General features: G+C 41.0%; 3 protein-coding genes across 6 annotated transcripts; 1 reads left to right on the forward strand and 2 right to left on the reverse strand.

Moving 5' to 3' along the window:
- Positions 1 to 75: 75 nt before the first annotated feature.
- klhdc10 (kelch domain containing 10) lies at positions 76 to 4,865 on the forward strand. The gene is made up of 9 exons (XM_017414748.3): positions 76 to 332; positions 1,081 to 1,302; positions 1,408 to 1,562; positions 1,731 to 1,879; positions 1,987 to 2,071; positions 2,181 to 2,247; positions 2,323 to 2,370; positions 2,502 to 2,641; positions 3,269 to 4,865. Exons 1-9 carry the CDS (start codon positions 242 to 244, stop codon positions 3,476 to 3,478), a joined length of 1,167 nt encoding a protein of 388 aa, XP_017270237.1. The 5' UTR covers positions 76 to 241; the 3' UTR covers positions 3,479 to 4,865.
- cax1 (cation/H+ exchanger protein 1) lies at positions 4,262 to 12,042 on the reverse strand. Of its 4 annotated transcripts, none has more exons than XM_025005664.2 (20): positions 11,741 to 12,042; positions 10,832 to 11,008; positions 10,541 to 10,659; positions 10,097 to 10,205; positions 9,855 to 9,971; positions 9,702 to 9,763; positions 9,415 to 9,576; positions 9,151 to 9,336; positions 8,860 to 8,959; positions 8,362 to 8,503; positions 8,101 to 8,284; positions 7,898 to 7,997; positions 7,702 to 7,820; positions 7,496 to 7,533; positions 7,289 to 7,416; positions 6,349 to 6,482; positions 6,154 to 6,248; positions 5,879 to 5,957; positions 5,648 to 5,756; positions 4,262 to 5,484 (listed from the first exon to the last, which is right to left on the reverse strand). In XM_025005664.2, exons 1-20 carry the CDS (start codon positions 11,814 to 11,816, stop codon positions 5,411 to 5,413), a joined length of 2,310 nt encoding a protein of 769 aa, XP_024861432.1. In that variant the 5' UTR covers positions 11,817 to 12,042; the 3' UTR covers positions 4,262 to 5,410. The 4 variants fall into 4 exon arrangements, with proteins under 4 accessions (XP_024861432.1, XP_017270272.1, XP_024861429.1 ...); XM_017414783.3 differs by having other exon boundaries at positions 7,496 to 7,536; XM_025005661.2 differs by having other exon boundaries at positions 6,349 to 6,485; positions 7,496 to 7,536.
- A 620-nt stretch (positions 12,043 to 12,662) lies between these two features.
- smo (smoothened, frizzled class receptor) lies at positions 12,663 to 20,072 on the reverse strand. Its single transcript, XM_017414733.3, has 12 exons — positions 19,205 to 20,072; positions 17,795 to 17,994; positions 17,240 to 17,449; positions 16,893 to 17,065; positions 16,569 to 16,788; positions 16,369 to 16,492; positions 16,195 to 16,287; positions 15,708 to 15,816; positions 15,051 to 15,236; positions 14,757 to 14,905; positions 14,494 to 14,628; positions 12,663 to 14,319 (listed from the first exon to the last, which is right to left on the reverse strand). Exons 1-12 carry the CDS (start codon positions 19,464 to 19,466, stop codon positions 13,724 to 13,726), a joined length of 2,457 nt encoding a protein of 818 aa, XP_017270222.1. The 5' UTR covers positions 19,467 to 20,072; the 3' UTR covers positions 12,663 to 13,723.

Here is a 20,072-nt window from a genome sequence, read left to right on the forward strand (position 1 = left end):
TCCGGTCCCTGAACGTCCCCACATTTGAACTCTAAGGTTACAAAAACGCAGCGCTGACGCAACGTCCCAGTAAGAAGCTCCGTGATTGGTCAAATGTGGCACGGGCCAGTAAGGGTAAAATTTGTGAATGGCTTCTAGCCTGTCTAAAATGTGAAATGAGACATTTGCGCTTTAGCTGACGTTGTTATTGCCGTTTTTTCGATGTGACATCCAAAAGGACCGATTTGTAAAGGCGAAAACGATGTCGGACGCGGACGGGGCTGACAGTTCAGACCAGCTGAATATATTTGAGAAACTGTCAAGCAGGCCGCCGCACGGAGCGCTGTTAGCAGGTCGGTCAACATTAGCAAGACATGCTATCAACAACACCTTTTAACTTTATCACAGCTTTCCAGTTAAGCATCCAAATATCAGCTTTTACGCTCTTTTATGTCCCCTTTGGATGTCAGGAAATAATCTTTCTCACTAGTGAGTCTGAAAAGCATAATTCAGGCTAGCAGCAGCAACTGTTAGCTTTGTTTAAAAACATTTATTTTGCTATAGCTTTTTAAAATGTATCTTTACTTGGTCAGTATTAGTATTAGGCAGCATGATGTGCTGTTTAAAGAAGGGGTACGAGTAAAAAAAATCCTGCCAGGTTTGAGTTGAAATGTTTTGAAGCATTATGTTGAAACTGCTGCGATGCATAAAGAGCTCCATTACAGAAAATCAGATCTGTTATTGGGGAAATGCTTTATGGTAAAATAATTACTTCTTCGTGGTGTCTGTGTGGTCTCATGATCAGAAATTATTTAGTCATGCAGAAACTTTTTAAGGTTACAAGGTCGACATTGTTTATCTGATTGACCGGGTCGCCTTTTATATTGACACCCAAGTTCAGACAGATTTTCTTAGTAAACAAAACAAGAGCTGTTTTATTCTGTTTGCTTGTCCTATTTTGCATTCTGATAAGCCAGTTGTGGCCATTTCTGTGTTTAGCAAATGACTTTTAGTTAATCTCAGCCACATTTTTTTTTGCATCGTATCTATTGGCATTTTTCCTCCTTTGCTTTTGTTCAAGTGTTGCTTATCTCTTTTCAGGTCCTCGAACTCCCCCTGCCCGCAGCGGACATCGATGTGTCGCTGACAACGCCAACTTATATGTGTTTGGAGGGTACAACCCCGACTATGACGAGTCAGGAGGCTCAGAGAACGAAGACTACCCGCTGTTCAGGGAGCTTTGGAGGTACCACTTCGCTACAGGCTGCTGGCAGCAGATACGCACCGAGGGGTACATGCCCACAGAACTGGCATCCATGTCAGGTAAAATACTCCTGTTTCTTGAACATTTTAATTATTCACCTTTTATTCAAAACATTATCCAAAAGCGAGTAATAAACTTTGTTTTTTGTTGCTGTCTCTCTTCAGCTGTTTTGCACGGTAACAACCTTCTGGTGTTCGGTGGAACCGGGATCCCTTTCGGTGAAAATAACGGCAACGACGTTCACGTTTGTAACGTGAAGTACAAGAGATGGTCGCTGCTCAACTGTCGAGGGAAGAAGCCTAACAGAATCTACGGACAGGTACCCATGAAAATCAATTTCTGTAGAGTAACAAAGTGGCAGTAAATTTTAGATTTCATTGTTTAGTCGTCTTTAGAGGGTAAAGATCCCATGCTGTGGCGCCGCACCAAACTTTCCCTCAAAGAAGTTTCGATTTCATTAGACCATAGCTTATCTTTCCTCCTGCAGGCAATGGTCATTATAAATGGCTTCCTGTACGTGTTTGGGGGGACAACAGGATACATTTACAGCACAGACCTGCACAGGCTGGACCTGACCACCCGGGAGTGGATCCACCTCAAGCCCAACAACCCCCCTGACGACCTGCCTGAGGAACGGTATGGTGTTAGGATTCAAGAATTTTATTACAGAAGCCAAACACGTTTGTGTTTATTTTCCGTTTTACAAATCACTGACATAGCTTGGCATCACACGTGTGTTACAGATACAGACATGAAATAGCACATGACGGACAGAGGATTTATATTCTGGGAGGGGGAACTTCCTGGACGTCATATCCTTTGGATAAGGTATAACTTTATTCTACACTTGTAAGACATATTGTTACTCGCACAAGAAACTTATTATTAAAACTTCCATTTAGACTTTTTGTAAATGTCTTTTTATTTTTTTTATTAGATACATGCCTACAATCTAGAGACAAATTCCTGGGAGGAGATTCCAACTAAACCTCATGAAAAGATAGGTCTGTACCCTGTACATTATTGTTTAAGCCTTCTTTGTTTTGTACAATATTCTCAAATGCCGCTGCCTTTGACAGGATATCCTGCTCCTCGAAGATGCCACAGTTGTGTGCAAATACAAAACGGTAAGAACGGCTATAACAAGGAAAATGCTGTTTTCTCAGTCTCACCATTTTCTCTCAGAAATAAACAAGAAACCGTGACCTAAAATTGACTTCACGTAACACATCCACTTGTTCTTTTCTCTGGGTTGCAGATGTCTTTATCTGCGGGGGCTACAACGGTGAACTGATATTGGCGGATTTGTGGAAGATTAACCTGCACACCTTCCAGTGGAGTAAACTACCAGCAGAGATGCCTGAACCAGCTTACTTTCACTGTGCTGCGGTCACCCCGGTTAGCACTCCTCTCGTCATTTTCTTTCTGTTTAACCGCATGTGTGCAGTTTTAAATTCATCACCTGAGCATTCGACCAAGTTTCGAAGCCCAACTTCCCCATTTTTGGATCAACCGTGTCCGTCCATGTTCATTCTGTGAATGCTCACAGCCGGCAACGCTGTACGTCCAACAGTGCTGCTGTGATTGGTGATTTGTTCAAAGAGTGCACTTAGAAATTGTTGCAGGCAAACAATGTTTGTTGTGTATAAATGGCACTGTTGAAACATGAAATTAGGCCAATCAGTCTGCAAGCAGTTAAACTGATTCACAGCCAGAACCTCAAAAGTATCCAAATGAAAAATAACAAATATACACATTCAAGACTGTTTTTTTTATTGGTTGTACAAATGTCACATTATGGCAGTTTTAATGACTTTGTGTTTGGATGTTGACTTCCTTTTTTTTTTTTTTTTAAATATTACGTGCTTCAGGCTTTGCAACGCTGATCTAACCTTTAACATGCTTCGATCACGTTTTAAATGTTTGACAGCTCCCATCATCTAATAAGTGATTTTCATCAAGGTGAGACTTTGCTGATTTTGTTGCTAGCTCTGTGTTATAAACACTTTCCCTTCTGTCACCCAGGCCGGCTGCATGTACATCCACGGCGGTGTAGTGAACATCCATGAAAACAAGAGGACTGGCTCTCTGTTTAAAATCTGGCTGACCGTCCCCAGCCTGCTGGAACTTTGCTGGGAGAAACTCCTCAAGTCTTTTCCCCACCTGACTTCTCTCCCCACCTTTCATCTGTTCAACCTGGGCCTCACAGAGGAGCTTGTAGAACGCTTGAAATGAGCACAACGGAACGGAAAGGCTGGGCCGGACAGCGAAAAGATGGGATCTTAAAGAGGATTTAACACAGGTTTTGGGAGAATACCCAGACTCTTCCCTACCTGACGTAGCCCCGCCTTAAACCAAAAACAATGGGATGCCTTTTTTATGTTCTATTTTTTGTAGTTAAGGTGAATATATGTGGAATGTTTTATGGATTTTACTCAACTCCCCCCCTCTATGTCGCTACAGCTCCTTACAGAGTTTGGATTCATGGCTTCAACAAAACTGACAGATGTAAAAAGTGTATTTTGCCACGTCAAGAAGTCAAAACACTGTCAAGCTCTCATTTTAGTAAACCGGCATTTAAAGGATTCAGTGAAAAAAGAAGAAATAATGTATATTTATTTTAAAGACTTTGGATGGTGTTTTTTTCCATGAACTGACATTGCTGTTTGCACATTTTGTTTCATATTTGTGGGTATTAATAGATTCTACATGCATGGGTGACCACAGCAAGTATCAGCCTAAAGAGGGGGCCAGACATTTCAAGTTCTGCTGACATTTTTTTCCTTCTTAAAACCTTCCTGCTGAAGGTTGTGTGAAATATCCGTCTCGGTGATGGTAGTATACTGAATTCCTGTCCCCGTTTCTGTGCCCTGGAATTTTAACACATGCTGCCAGTGTGCATAGATGGGGGATAAATAATAATAATTAAAAAAAAGCTGGAAAACTTTATTTCAAGCCTTGAAAACATTAGACGGTATTTGATTATTTGTGGTAAATTGTCTTAAACATGCAGCGACACTGCTTTTCGTTGCTATAAAGAGTGTCTTTGTCTTTTTTTTTTCCTGCTACTGCTTGAATTTCTCATTTCCCTTTGTTCGGAAAACTTGTCCGTTTAAATTATAGGTTGGCTACTCCAGTACTTCCTTCCCTACTGTGTTCATTTACAGCTTTCATTTGTAAAACAAACCACACATCACATCACTGTGAATTTGGTGCTCTTTAAACATTTAAAATGTTTTTATTTAAATAATTCTTTTACTCCCCCTTCTTGTTTAAGGATGATGGTTTTGCATTGGGAGTTGATTCAGTAGCATGCAATTCCAAACATTTGTTCATACTGCAGTGCCTTTTTTCAAACCTGTAAAGATATTTTACACACACAGGCAGTGGAAGTTTTTTTGCATGTATTTTATCCACTTTAATTATTGTTTCTGGCAAAAATTTGAAGACATTTTCTTTAGCAAAGCAGCATGGGGAGTGTTCTGTTCCTACATATTCAGATACCTGATGATGTTCGACTGATGCCAAATAATGTTGCACCTTTTCAGTCTGCTTTTAGGAAGAAAAAAAAAAAAAAGAATTTCAGTCAGTGAGATGTTGCCAAATGCTACGATGCCCAAAATACTTGAATCTGACTTTCACTTTTTTTTTGCCTTATAATTTCTGCTCTTTATTCCTTTGTGTGATTTTTATTTTTTAAAAAACAAAAATCTTTACAATCAAGAACTGTTTTACAGGTTTCCACTAAAGTGTTGTACAGTAGGATTTTATGAACATTGTGTTAGAGGTCTGTCAATAAAAGTGTCATTAATAACCCTTGGTCCTGCTTTGATATAATGCAATCCAAACTATGTTTAAGTTGCTTATTCGCATTTAAATACATGTGTTCACTTTTTGGCAATACATTTATTATATTTGGCATTCCAATTCACAAGATTCACTGTTACATTCAATAGCAAGTTACAAACAAAATGGCAAAAACTAGAACCTTTTTTAAGCACACAAAACATGCAGTACCATAAATAAAGAGCTATTTCTTCCCAGCTCAGCTAAGACATTAGCAATCTGAATTCTTTCCCATATTTTGTGCCTCTATATTTGAACCACCCATAAACAATTAGTGAATTCCTACAGAAATGTGACTTTGATTTTCTCCTCCATCACAGATTAACATGAACGTGGAGAAGGAGCAAAGTAGTAAAGAGCCAAAATGATGAGATAAACCACCACTAGAGCTGTGCCTGCAAACAAAACAGAGCAGAATATAATCTATAAATGAACAGTAATTTTAGAGGAAACATTAAATTGTGGTTTACTGAGACAAAAGTATTCAGATTCTTTTTTTTGCAAACAAATCTGTCGATCTCTGCAAAATAAGAAGTCAAATTTGAACATGAAACCTACCCTGAAAGTAGTCACATTTTCCATCCATGAAGATATAATTGACCAGAATGACACTGAAGATGCTGGCCCAGAGGTGAATATCACTGAACACCAGCACAAACCCAACATCCTGGAGGGGAAAAAGGGTGATTGAAGAAACAATCACATGCTGATTCATTCAAAAAAGGTACTTTGCATAAAATAATCTGATATACATGAACGTTAACACTAAAAAGGAAGAAAAATACTTACATAGAACGCATTAAAAAGGATGAGAAGTGGAATCTGAATCATGCAGACCTGCACAGCAATACAACTTCCTACTTCAAGACTGAAAATGAAGATTTAGATAAATATAAAAAAAAACAATTTGACTTAAATACAAGACTGTCAGATTAGGTTAGAATGATATAAAAACCCTGACAATAGTGTTACCATAATATGTGTTTGTCATATCATACGTTCTTCAGCATTACAGCAACGCTTTTGTAATATTTTCTAACTTAAAACAAACAGTGTTCTCAAACCTCAAGCTGATGTTGTTTTGCAGAGCGAACTCGATCCCGTTGACAATCTCAGGAAGCTCCGGCACCATGGCCAACACAGTGACTCCAATGAAGTACTGCGAGACAACAGGAGGCATCTCAGTTCTGCAACACGCAGTGAGGCTTTTAAAAAACTTTAAAAAAAAATCAATGAGAGCCATAGACGTCAGCAAACACCTGAGAGATGGAGGAATGGGTCAGAATGGGCTCGATGTTTTCAGTGCAAAGGTCGGCGCAGCACGTCATCAGCACCGTGGCGACAATCAGCACCGCAAGAGCTCTCCAACGGGACCAGTGCATGACATGGTGACCTGCTGGAGACGAACACAACCTGAGCCATCTCAGCTATCAGGACATTTAAACAAGCTGCCCAAATCGTTTAAAATGTAAAACCATTTTTTCGTTTTTATTATGGAACTTTGGACATGATTGTAGGCAGCTGTTTTCTGACCATGCTAGATTCTGAGACACCTTTTGATACTATGCTTCTAGTTTCTTTTTATTCCTCATTTCATGCAGTGTACAGCTTTTGTGCATCTGATTGTCTGAATTTAAAGCTCAAATGTTTCCTCCTCTACAGGTTCCCTGACATGTTCACCAGGTATCAGTCTTTGATTCCTTAAACACCCTCACACAGACACTGACTGTGGTGGCATGCATAAAGCAGCATACTCAGAACAGATAGATAAACCGTTTCTAGAAATCCAAACATTTTGCTTGTTCAAATACATGACCTGCCCAAATTTTTAACCCTTTACAAATTGTTTGATGCCCAATTCTTTCAGCTAACAAGGTTTTTGTTTGTTTTTGGGTGGGGGAATAAATTTTGATGTGATGAAAATATAATAAATTTGTTCCAAGTGCTCAAATTTGGATGCTTACCAGCTTTCTCAAGCATTTTCTCTCTTGTTTTGCCGTTATGGCGTGCATTGTTACAACCTTACCAAACCGTGAAGGAAACGCTTTGTGATAGTGGTTAACGAAGCATGCAATATGCATGCAATCATTTAATCCTCCTTCAAAACATGCAACACATTAAGGCAGTTCTGATGGATTTATAAACTTGCTGGTATAAACCGTGTGATTAGTGGTGGGGTTGTAGGAGGTGTATACTGACCGTGTACGTGGCCACCGTGGCCATCGCTAACTTGAATATCATAGATGTGGGAGTGGGTCTTCAGGGTGAAGATGAGGCCGATCAGATATGAAGCAGGCAGCAGGACAGATATGGTGTACACAAGAGGCCTGGAAAATATTTTCAGTTCACTAATGAGGTGACGGTGCTGAAAACGTGAATTTATGGCCGTTTGCAGTGTTTACTTACTCAATATTGGACAGAATCAAATATGGGTCAGCTTGACTCTGCTGGGAACAAAAAGGAAAAGAAACTGGTTTGGGAATTTAGATCTCACACACGCATGATAATCAAATATGGCAGAAAACAAAATGTTATTCTATAAAAAGATATCTCTGTAAACGTCATAGGATTAATAACTAAAGGAATAAAAATAAAAGCAATAAGCTGCCCACCGTGTAGTAATGACAGTCCTTGCAGATGAAAGGTGTTGTGGCATTGCCCGGAACATAGGAGCAGCTTTCACACACCAGATTACCAAAGATCTTTGAGAAGAGGGTGGGTGCAAACACACCTAGACACGGGCCAAGTTTAGACGTATGAAAAATAAATTCCGTAAAAATGATTTGTCTGAGTCACGGCCATGCTTACCCCCGATGGATATGAAGAGCAAAGCCGAGCTCACACCAGCTGAGCGACTGTTAAATCTCTGCTCGCTGTGTTTAATGCCTCCCACAGTCATACAAATCCCCTGCACAGATGTCCAAAAGGGAAAAAAAAACAAGGAGGTTTGTGAAGGAGTTTCAGCATCAGTCAGCCAAACTAATGTGTTCCTGTCGCTCTGTGACACTCACAGGTATGAACAGAATGCACCCGAGCAGAGTCCCGGTAAGTGCAGATTTGACGATCTCCTCATAACATTTGCTGGCAGCACGGTGCCCCCGCAGAAGTGCTGTGATGTAAAATGTCATCTCTGCGATGGAGCCAAAAGTAGCATTCACCACCGCTCCCACTGCAAAGTTACTCTGTGCAGAAAGGCTACAGAGAGGACAAACTATCGTCGAGAATGAAACATAATATCTAAAAGACACACTCATCTAAGTGCTGTACTTTACCTAGCTATTCCCATTCCAATATAGTAGGACAGGGGGATGATGGAAGTGATGGCTATGGTAAACATGGTCTCTGCACTGAAGTATTTATGCTCCCGGTCAGTGTAGCCAATAATCAAAGTCATAAATACCAAAGGTAGCAGGTCTGGAGGGAGCAGATTGTTAAGGAGCCCAAACAAGACAGAAATCTAAAAGCAATGCATTTAATTAAAAAAAATATATATATAGTAAAAATTAAATTAATTAAAATCCAAATGCATATTGGTATAGATTCTGAGAAATCCATGACACTGTAACCAGAGCAATGGCAACTGAACTTTCTTTTCTTTTTCTTAAAGACATGCTGCTCCTCCTTCAAAGAGCTGTCACAATTCAGAAAGAAGAGCTAAAAATAAAGGAATGTATTTAAGAATAAAAAAAATAATGAAAATCTAGATTTTTCATAGATCTTAAAACAATATATTGTTAATTCTCAAAAGCCAATCAACCTTGAAAGGATACTGAGAGCAAAGATGTTGATTCCCTGCACAGTGTACTTGTAGTAATACATATTAAAAGCTTGGTAACAGCATAAGATGACTCTGGTCTCACACACAACTGCCTGGGGAGAAAAAAGGGCAAATAGGGGAAGTCCATGTTTCAATGTAAACAGAAAAAAATAAGTTAAATTTAACAAGTTCTAATGGTATGAAACAAAAACATAACTTACTGAAATCAGTTAAAGAACCAAAGAGAGACGTCACACAGCTCCTTACCTCTATAGATTTATGTAACCGTGTTTGGTTTCAGTACCTTGTCTAGTTTGTGGATCAGAACGTCCTCAGGTGCCATGAGGAGGACAGTGGTCAGGACACGACCGTTCATTTTTGCTACTGGGATGGTGAAGACCAGCAGCCAGGAGAGAAAGCATGCGAGGGAGTGGACGACAGCCAGGATGGGGTAACCCAGAAACAGCCAGATGTAGGTACTGACCCGACCCTGCAGAAACACCAGGAACGCATAAATAAAGTGTCCAAATATTATAACGAGCGATTCGAGTCATTTGGGTGTTCTTACCCAGTGCTTCGATGGTTTTTTTGGATGTAGAGCTGGGGCACGGATCTCAGCAGGAAGAGGGGAAGACACCAGGAGAGGTTCGCAGTCCTCCGCGTTCGGTTCTTGCGGGATGATCTCACAGTTTGTCGGCATCACAGTGGACCTTCTGGCTACAGAACTCGCCTGAAATTTTAAATGTGATTGTAAGCAATTCATGTTATTCTTTAGGAAAGCAGTCTACAAGTGACAAATAAAAAGCCTTCCTTATGAAGCAAACTGATAAGACTGGCCCCTTCAGATCGTCTTACCTTTTCTATCGAGTTCCCAAATGGCCAAATAAAGTACCACGCCAACTTGAAACAAACTTTGCCTGAAATATGCCACAAACAAAAAAGGCATAATGGTAAACATGTGAGAGAAAGTACAATCTGAGTGATGGAAGCTTGCAGTAGAATACACACCATAAGAGGCGCCGCAGATTGTCAGAAACATTACAGGACAGATGAGGATGTAGAACAATGAAATCCACCAGCCAAATAAAAACACATACGCTATGTTCCCAAAGCTGATCACTGAAGCTGCAGGATGGAAACATTAAAAACATCATGTTGCTGCAAGAACACAATATTTGTGTGTGTGACTGAAGAACAAGCGAATTAAATGAGCAAATAAGAAAAGGGTTTTAAAAAAAAAGAAAAAGGACCTTCTTGATGCTTAACGATGCTAAGATCAGTGTGCAGTTCTTTGTCGATATCTGATCGGTCTTCAATTGGCTTCTCGGTTACGTTGCCTTTCCATTTTCTGAAGCCAAACTGAAAAAACAGAAAAGATTTCAAGATATGAAAAATAACAGATGCATCATTTTCTTACATCCTAAAAACAACAGATGTATGCAAACAGTGACCATTTCTTTCAGTTAACCATATATTTAGACACTTTCTTTCACAGATAAATTTACTAGACTAACATCACCTGTTCTTCTGCTTCACAACACTAATTTGCTGACCCATTAATAAGATTTCATTTATTAACATCTGCTCTTTCCAAGGTCCTTTTTAAAATCAACAAAAACAGTTGATGCTGCTTGCAGTATTAACTTGAGTTTCCAGTGATAAAATAGTTTTGTAGACATGTCATCATGGCCCACCTTGTAGTTGTTAGCCTCTCTGTGAGCCTCAACCTCATTCTCAACTCTGATAGTGGTCCTCGACGTGCCATCATGCCATCCTTCCTCTCCATGCCGCGTCGGAGAGGTGCAATGTGCTCCTGGGCACAAGACAACGATGAGACATTTCCTCAGGCTTAAATTAGATTTTCAATTCAGTTCAAATGTCAGAATCTTAAAAACAATAGTTGATTTATAGACACTCAAAGACGGGGACTAGTAGATCTGCCATCAGGTCGAGCCATTTTTTTAATCAGCTGTAGTATGATTCACCTCTGTGGACAGCGAGCAAACATTTTGGCGTGAAGTGGCAGAAGTGTTGCGCAGACGCATCTGGGGAGGGCGTCGCCACCGGGCCCAGGTCTGGATGCTGGGGCCCGAGGCACAGTCTTTCAGGGTGAAGCTGTAGTCGTGGTAACCGCTGATGATGCTCGGGATCGCAGCAGGTCTCTGAAGGAGGAAAGATCGAGTTGAGGATTAAGTGCGCCCCTTCTGACGAGTGGAGGGTGACCGAATGTGTGAAACTAACAGAAACCTCATGAGAGTCATGCAGTGTCCCTTTCATGCTGTCAACTCCAGACTGATCACATTACCAATGATTTGCAACACACAAAAGAGTTTTATGCAGTGATTTGAAGATGGAAACAAAGAGACATGCTGGTTACACACCAGGCTTTTCTTCTCAGCTCAAACTGTCTGATAAATGACTGGTTTTGGTGTGATAGGCAGGGTTTGGTATTCTGAACTGAGTGTAAATTCACACAAATAAATGAAAAATTCACCCTACAGAATCTGTGTAAACATTTCAAGGCAAGAAAGAGAATTTCAATCACATTCTTAAATGCAAATGCTAACTATTTAAAGTTCAACCCGTCTGCTGCCCGTTTAAATGTGTAAATTTGAACAAAAACTCATCTTAAATTGGTTTTAAAACAACTCTTTTTGTAAATAAATGGACCTTAGAGCTCACCTAAACCCTACTTGTCTTTATATGTTAATTCTAAATTAAATACATTTTTAAAAGTTCATGTTTTAGCTTTCATGCTAGAAAACCTTCGCAGCACAGCTGGTTTTAATGAGCAAGCCGAATACAAGGGGGGAAAAATCAGCAAAACTCAACCTGTTTGTTGAATAAAAAGTCGTGGAAACAAAGACAAACGCAGGTGTGGAGTTTGATATCACCTGTAGATTCAGCCACTGATCTCCTTCGCAGGTTGTCCACGTCCCCCGGCACCAATGAGGACGTTTTAAAGGACATTTTTGTCTGTTTCCTCCCACTTAAAGAGTTGCTCCTGCGGTAACGCGTCCTGCAGCCTTCGGTGCCTCTTTATGTCTGCTGTGGAGTGACGGACTAATCAGTGGTGTGGAAGGAAAACTTAGTGGTCTTAAATTTACTGCACCATAAAAAGTGCCCGGAGCCGGTTTCTTAATCCTTAAATCCCAATTTTACCTTCCATTTTAACAACTGCTAATGAGAAAGCTAATTTAACACAAAGAACAATTTGGCTAATTTATTCATATCTTTTAAAACTGGTCGGATTTAAAGAGAATGTAACTTTAGCGCCCCCAGTGGTTTCATGACGACACTGCAACAAAATGCTGTTCAAGCCAAAATAAAAGAGCTGATGTACATTTTTTTCCATATGTTTAATCATCAAATTGCTTTTCTGTATATTTTAGCCGTTTTACTAATTCACTAGCTAATTTTGAACAAGGAATAATTTAGCTAATAAATTAATGTCTTAAAATTGGTAAGATTTAAAGAGAATGTAACTAGTGACCCCAGCAGAATCCTGACAACACTGCAACAAAATGCTGTTCAAGCCAAAAGAAAATAGCTGATGCTCATTTTCTTCATATGTTTAATTATCAGATCTCTTTTCTGTATATTATAGTCGTTTTCTAATTCACTAACTAATTTTGAACAAGGATTAATTAAGCTAATATGTTCATGTCTAAAAATTAAAAATTGGTAAGATTTAAAGATAATGCAACGTTGGCGCCATCTTGTGGCTGAATGACGGCACAGCAATAGAAAGTATTTCAGGCCATCAGGTGCTGCTGCAAGTTTTTTTTTTTTGAAAAAACTGACAGAACAACATCAAAATGTGGCATTATTTCTATTTTAATATAAAAACAAACAAATAAAAGCACAGCTGCACAGTAAAAAGTGACAGAATTTTTTTACACAGAAAGAAAGACTGCAAATCTTCTGAAACAAAACATAACAAAAAAAAAGCATAAACACATATGATGCCCAGTTTCAAATGAATATATACAACAAGAAAAGAAATATGATTAAAAAAATAACATTTTTTTCCAAAATGTACAACAAACAGAAATACAAATATACAAGAACTTATAGAGAAAAGACAAAAAGATGAATTATTGCACCAGGCAACAAAGCAAATAGAAATGATTAGCACATATTTTAGCACAAAAAAATGCTTTGTTAGAGTAGCAGATGAATAAAGTTGTGGTTGTATTCGTGTTGAAAAAGGACAGAAAGAAAAGCTAACAACAATATAATCTGTTTAAAACCCAATTAAATCGTTGCAAAGTAAAGCTGTGGAACTAAACGTCGCTTGTTTTTACTGTACTGTACGCAGTCTTGGGTCTATTAGAAAATCTTTAAACTAGGTGTGAATAGTTAGCACCTCAAGTTCATTGAAAGAACAAATATTTAGTGACTAAACAGCAGTGGGATGGGAAAAGTGGAGCTTTAAAAGATAACACATGAGAAATTAACTGGTTTGATTAACTTTTTACCCTTTGTGACTGAGGTCATTTTGATGCTGAGCAGGAACCATAATGTTCCAGCTCATGTGTTTAACATGTTGGGTTTTAGGGTAAAAAAAAAACTCACTGTGTTGTTTCAAGCCATGTACAACTTAGCTGCCTCGTCTGTTTAGTCACCATGAAGTTGCCTTTGAAATGTTATTTGACACATAAAGTATAAAAATATTTTTTTCTATAATAATCCCTTCTATATTTCTGGAAAAAAAAATCTCACATGCACAAAGACACAAGAAAATAAAAAGAAATCAAATAAACTGACCAGGTTTTGATGATCCTGAAGACATCAGGATTCTGATGCACTTTAGTAAGAGTCTCTGAAAGTTTCCAGCACTTTTTTTTGCTTACCACAAAGCAGTATACAGAGTTTTAAAAATCTGAGTCAGCATCCATTAGCTCTGCCTCCATTAAATTGGTCCTGGAGTGGATTGGTCCACAGCCAGCCTTGCGGCCTGCTGGTACCCGGGCCACATGAGCCATTCTCTCTGACAGCCCGTTAAGATCCTTCTCTCTGGGGTAGAGTGAAGACCCCCTGGGCTGCCAGCTGGAGGTTGAGGGGTGGCAGCGTGGTCTGAGGCCCAGGTCTTCAGGACAGTCAACGTGGGTCAGAGGGTTGGACAGCAGCTTGTTGCCGTAGCTGCTCTGGCACTCCAGGTAGGGGCACCTCTCCTCACAGGGTTGAAACTCTGGGCACAACCCCGGCAGGACGTCCTCCTCCATCTTCTGCTGCTGCCTCTGATGCAAGCGCAGGTTGGCGACCAGGCTCGGGTGGCAGGGAAGCTTGGGCAGCCGGGGCACCGAGCTGCGACCAAACTCGCGTTGGTGACGAGTCTGGTGGTCCGCCACCTCCTCGACCGGACGCACGTCCTTCCTTTTTTTCTTCTTTTTTTTTTTCCTCTTTATCATCTCAGGAGAAATTTCCGCCTCCACCATCCACAACCTGTTTCTCTCCTCTGGAGGTGGCACTGTTGTGGAAAAAAAAAAAAAATATTTATGACGCTTTCAATGTATTAGAAATCACAGTATAGTGCAGAGTTACAGCTTTTATCTGGTTAATTATAAACAAACAGAAGCAAGATGGCAAGCAGAAAATTAGAAGTAACATTTTGGTATAACCACACAAAGCCCCAGGATCTCACCTGGTGTACCAGTGGGAGTGACAGAAATGTCTTCAGGGAGGATGGCGCCTCGTCTGGCAACCATCTTGGTCACATGCTGCGCCCACGCTGACGACATATCATTGGATGGCTCGTTGAGGTCAAAATTGATTCCAGCTAGAGAGAAAATCACAAATTAATAATCAGTTTTTGGTTCAATGTTTGGTCAGTAACCCTACTCCTACTATAATCATCTCAACATAAACATCAGATTAAGCCTCCCCTGAAGTGAGGGATGCACTCACCCACTGGGCCGTCATGAGACACAGTGTGCATGCTGAAGGACAGCTCCTTCTCCGGGTCCTTGTGGAGCTCCTTTCTCAAAGCAAACGCCTTGGCAATCATCTTGCTCTTCTTTATCCTCTTGGGCTCATTGTCGCTGCGGCCAATGATCCTGGTGAAGGAACACAGGAAGAGACAGGCAGCTGCAGATCATGGACGTGGGAGTAAAATCACTCAAATTACAGCAAACACGTACAAAACGGCAACCATTTTACTTTTAATATCCGATCCCAGCCGTTCCCTAGAAGTTTGCTTACTTGCACCAAGTGCGTTTCCAGATGAGGATGGTGGCTTTGGTCCAGACCCAGGTGCTCATGGCGATTCCCGTCCCAAACATGGAGAACAGGTTAATCTTCTCCACCATCAGGCTGGGACGGTTCTTAATGGTGCATTCCGGGATGGGCTTGTTGGTCTGAGATGCGATAGTCACGTTGGCTTCGCACCTAGTGGAGATGATCACAGAGATGACCCATCTGCGATCTACGCCTGCCACATGACTGAGTGGCACTCAAACGCTAGAGCTCCTAAATAAGGCTTTTTACAGGTTGGGCCAGGAAAGGAGTGGGGGAGGGGAGGGGGTTGCATTTTTGAGGTAAAATTAATTCGACCTGCCCAGAGTCAACACTGTGGGGAAAAAGAGCCACATTTATTCACTGAGCAGCTGAATGCCTCAGCAGCATCAGGTGCAAACCTTTACCTTCCACATCTACGGAGAAACAAATGTACAGTTGCATGCAGTAGTTTGGAAGGCTAATAAGGTTAGCAAGCATTTCTTTTTTTTGTTGTTGCTAGAAAAAACTTAAAGCGTTTTGGAGAGCTCGTCTTCTACCCCCTGAACTAATCATTTAGGCACTGATCGCTTGTGATCCTCTAAAATCAAATCAAATTGTGGACGGTAAGCCTGAACAACTTACAGCACATAATCCCTGAAGCTCCTCTCCCATTCGGCCTGATTGAAGAAGTCATAAAAGTGGCAGCCGAATGTGATGAAAACAAACCCAAATGCAAGGAATCCAAATATACCTAGAGTTAAAAAGAGAACACGTTACAGCAGATTGTTACACACAGTTAGACAATGGGAGAGAAACATTAAAGGTGTTGTTAAAGTAGTTTTTTTTTCTCTGTAATTTCACATTTAAAACAATTAGCTACATTAAAACAGAAAGGTGAATCTCCTTCTGTTCCTTTGCTCGTGTAAACAGGACGTTCTCGCAGATTCTCTTTATCATACCGAGGCATTAGTGATGTTTACATTCTTTGCTCATTTTGCCTGCAGCTTTAGACAAAACATTAGCTTTCAGCGACAGTTAAGCTTGTGTTTCAGCTCTGCTTTTTTCCCCCCCCTCGAATGTTTAAAAAGAAGAAGAAAAAAAAAAAATGGGCGCGGTGAACAGAACTCACCGAGTCTCAGCATCGTCTCGTTGATTTTGCTGGCGGCTTTCTCACTCAGCAGGCCTGGGTGGTTACTCTTGATGGAAAACAAGGTCATGACACCTACAAGAAGCAATGAATTCAGTCCACATCCTGGTGTTATTCATGTAAGAATAAAATGTCATCAAATACGACCAAACGCACCCCGGATGAGGAAGTAGCCGCCGACAACAAGCACCACTCCAATAGGTGCCAACACAAACCCAGCCCGGTACCGGTAGTTCTTATAGCCGACAAAACAGATCCCGCTCACCGAGTCCCCGTCCACCTTTGGACCACAAGATGCAGAGGAAAGATGTCATAAACATGGCAATGTGATCCGATTTAGTGCTTTTCGTACAAACCTCAGCAATAGCGAGGATGGCCACAGTGAGGACGAAGGGGACGGACCAGGTGACCATGTGGAAGTACGAGGTCCGACCCGAGAGGGGCTGGTGAGTCGTGCCAAGAGCTTTGAAGGATGTGTGCCAGGCGTAAGTCAGCATAACAAACCAAATCACGCCCGACATCAGGGAGTAATAGACGATAATAAAGATTGTGACGCACGACAGAGTTTCTGAGGATCTGCAGAGAGAACATAACAGGATGCATCTACTTGTGACTTCTTTTTACTTTTTTTTAAAAATTTGTTTGACTACCAAACACGGGCATGGGCCTGTCACACGTACGAGGGCTCGCCAAGCCGCATGGTGTTGTCGCTCTTGCACACGATCTCATCGCGTGCTCCGTCCAGGAACTGGGCCAGCCAGCCGATGCTGCCCACAAAGAAACAAGCATTGATGTAGAAGAGAATGACAGCCGGGTAGCGGTTGGAGTTTTTCCAGTCGGCAAGAAATGTGGCCTGAATAAAAGAGAGAGAGAGGAAAACAATGGCTAAAATTATTAACATGGAAAAGAATATCTTTTATAGAGCCAAAGAAAACAAAAGCTCGAGGAGCGCTAAGCAGTTTCTGCGTAACGTTGCGTTTTCCTTGGCTTTCGTAGGTGAAGTATGAGTTGTATGTTTATGTCTCACCAGCGTGAAGAAGGTGCAGAGCAGTGTGATGGTGCCAAAGTAAGCGATGTAGGCGTGCATGTCATTGTGCTCCTCTTCGGTGAATAAGGGGTTGTCGCACTGGATCCCGCAGCCCTCCACATCTTTGTACCAACTGGACTGAATGTCCGTTTTCACCAGCGGAGCTTCACACTGACCCGACGTGTTGAACTTCAGCTTCGTCACCTCATTCTGCACATGAGGCAAAAGACGGTAAGGAGACAAAAAAAGATTCTAGCTTCCTGTATGCCTAAAAGTGCTTTTAACCCTCCTGTGGCCTTCGGGTCAAATTGACTTAAAGTTACAAGGGCTTTTCTACCTCTCTTCCTCTCTCACTCTCTTATGAGGGCTACAGGAGGGTTAATTTAAGACTTAATTAGGATCATTTCTGTTTCTGTTATCCCTATCCCTTGCATTTATCCCAGCTAACAGCCCGATATCTTCACCATCTGACCTGACCTCAGATTTAGCTGGAAGCAGACAGAGAAATAAGAGCGGTTTCTCCTCGGGGATCAATAAGCGCACAGCAAAGCATACCGAACAGCCCGTGGGGAATTTGTCACATTTGAGGAAGTTGGGCCAGCCTCTCTCCCGGTCCACGATGCTGCAGGGTTTCCGCGTTGCCAAACACAAGCTCTTGCTGGGCACCTCGACTCGGCCGTTCTCACATTTGGGCATGTAGACGGCGCAGAGCAACGGCTGGATGACCGACCAACATTTGGGAGCGTTCCGCAAACCTGGGATATGAAAGCAGATCAAAAAAACCACCTTAGGATTGCAGCTGTGGCAATGTCCAAAATGTGGAAGGTGGAGCTGCACACATATACACAAATACAAGTTATTAGTTTAACTGTGGATGACACATTTGTGTACTGGCCATCTCACATTTTACAAAACAAGCAAACTGAGAGCATCATATTGGGATTTTGTGGAGAATTTCAATCTTATTCACGCTGTGGAGGCATTTTAAAGAATATAAAAAGTAAATTAAATTAAAGTAAAAAATGTGAACTGTTCTTTAATAAAATGTAATAGTGATAAACCAGGATTTAAATGAAGTACTGACATCAGTTAGTTGAAAGCTGAAGTACCAAATATGAGATTCTGCAATGAAATTGTTATTTTAAGACTTCAAAGTGCAAATAAAGAAAAATGTAGATTTTTTTCTCCTATTACTCATCAAATGATTGCTTTATTTATAACTAAATGTGGTTTTATTAAAACAAATTATTACAAACTATTCTGCAACTTGATTATTTTCTCTATACTTGATAATAACCTCGAATGGACTAAATTACCAACATTTTACAGATTATTTCAGCCGTACGTGTTGGAACTATTGGGTGGCTTGATTCAGATAAAAACACCAGGTTTTTACAAGTTTTTTGGGTAAAAAAAGTAAAAACAAACCCCTAAACAAATGTTTTTCTTCCTGTGAAGAATTTTGAGCTTGAAAAGCCATCTGAACTGCAGCTAAAACTGGTCTATATTTGGCATAAAACTGAAATGCAGTAGAAGTCTAGTTTGTTGTCTGTCTAAAAGACAGTTAATATGAATTAGGAATGTGAAAGTTTCCTTGCAGTTGTTTTCTTTTCTTTCTAAACCCTCTGAATGATCACTGATGTTACTTTTATTCCCAATTTCCTGGATATTTTCTCCCATGTTTGCCCCCCTGAGGACCTGAAGCATCTCATCACATATATCTGCACAATTAAACCCAATATTGCTGTCACAGTTTTTACATTTTTGCTTATTTATAGTTGGTGCAACAACTGAAAAGCCTGATTAACAAATGGGGGTTTCTGGTGCCACTTTTAGTTGGACTAAACAGATTTATCAGCTGCTTGTAAGTCATGTTAAATCTGGCATTTTCATTAAGGTTGAAGGTGGGGGTATATTTTTAGGTGGGGGAATCATCATCACATTTCTTCTTGTATTAAATCTTACCAGACCACATGGTCAGCTTCTCAAAAGCCTCCTCCTGGGTGCTGGAGTCCTCAGCCAGGACCAGAGAGGTGTGTGTGTAGGGCAGAGGTGAGCCCAGGCATGTGTTGTACTTCAGAGCCTCGCAGGTCGTGCTTTGCTTGCAGATGTCCTCGAACAGGGTCCCGTTGGGGGCCAACAGGGCCCCGCAGCCCGACAGCCAGGCGGCCCAGACCCAGAGCATCCCGCAAAGTCCAACAAAGGGACCCGGACCCCAGGAGGACATCTTGAGAGGACAGCTTTAGGGCCAAAAAAAAAATAAAAAAAATAATAATAAATAAATAAAAACTAGAAGAACCGACTCGTCGACGCCTCAGCAGTCAGATTCTTCCCCCCTTCGTCCAGGAGGAGATGCTTTCTTCATCCGAGGTTTCCAAACGCCTCATGCTGAGGACAAAAAAAAAAAAAAGTTTCAAAGTTTCCTCTCCAACTTTCTGTCCGACCGCCGCAGGACCGAGCTGGATTCCCCCATGGCCCAAACAAACAAGCAAAACAACAACAACAACACAGCTCCTCGGGTGGAAAGCAAAACACGTAAGGTTAGAAAATAATGTTCATCCGAGCAGGAGAGAAAAAAGTTGCTCTGCCCTCCCCCCACTTCCAAAAAAAAAAAAAAACCTTGAAAAAGTCTGGATGTCTGTAATCTGATCTCTGCCTCTCATGCGCCACCCCTTCAGATTTTTCTTCTCCTTCCTTTTCTTTTCTTTTTTTTTAATACAAGCAGAAAAATAAGATGAGAAAAGAGCCTGGATCCTCTGAGCTGGTCCCAGGGAGTGATTTTCCTCCTGGTGAGAAGCCCCTCAGTGTTTTTGTGTTCCTGTGTGTGTGTGTG

The sequence above is a fragment of the Kryptolebias marmoratus genome, linkage group LG18, assembly GCF_001649575.2.
Source record: "Kryptolebias marmoratus isolate JLee-2015 linkage group LG18, ASM164957v2, whole genome shotgun sequence".
Taxonomy (NCBI): Eukaryota; Metazoa; Chordata; class Actinopteri; order Cyprinodontiformes; family Rivulidae; genus Kryptolebias; species Kryptolebias marmoratus.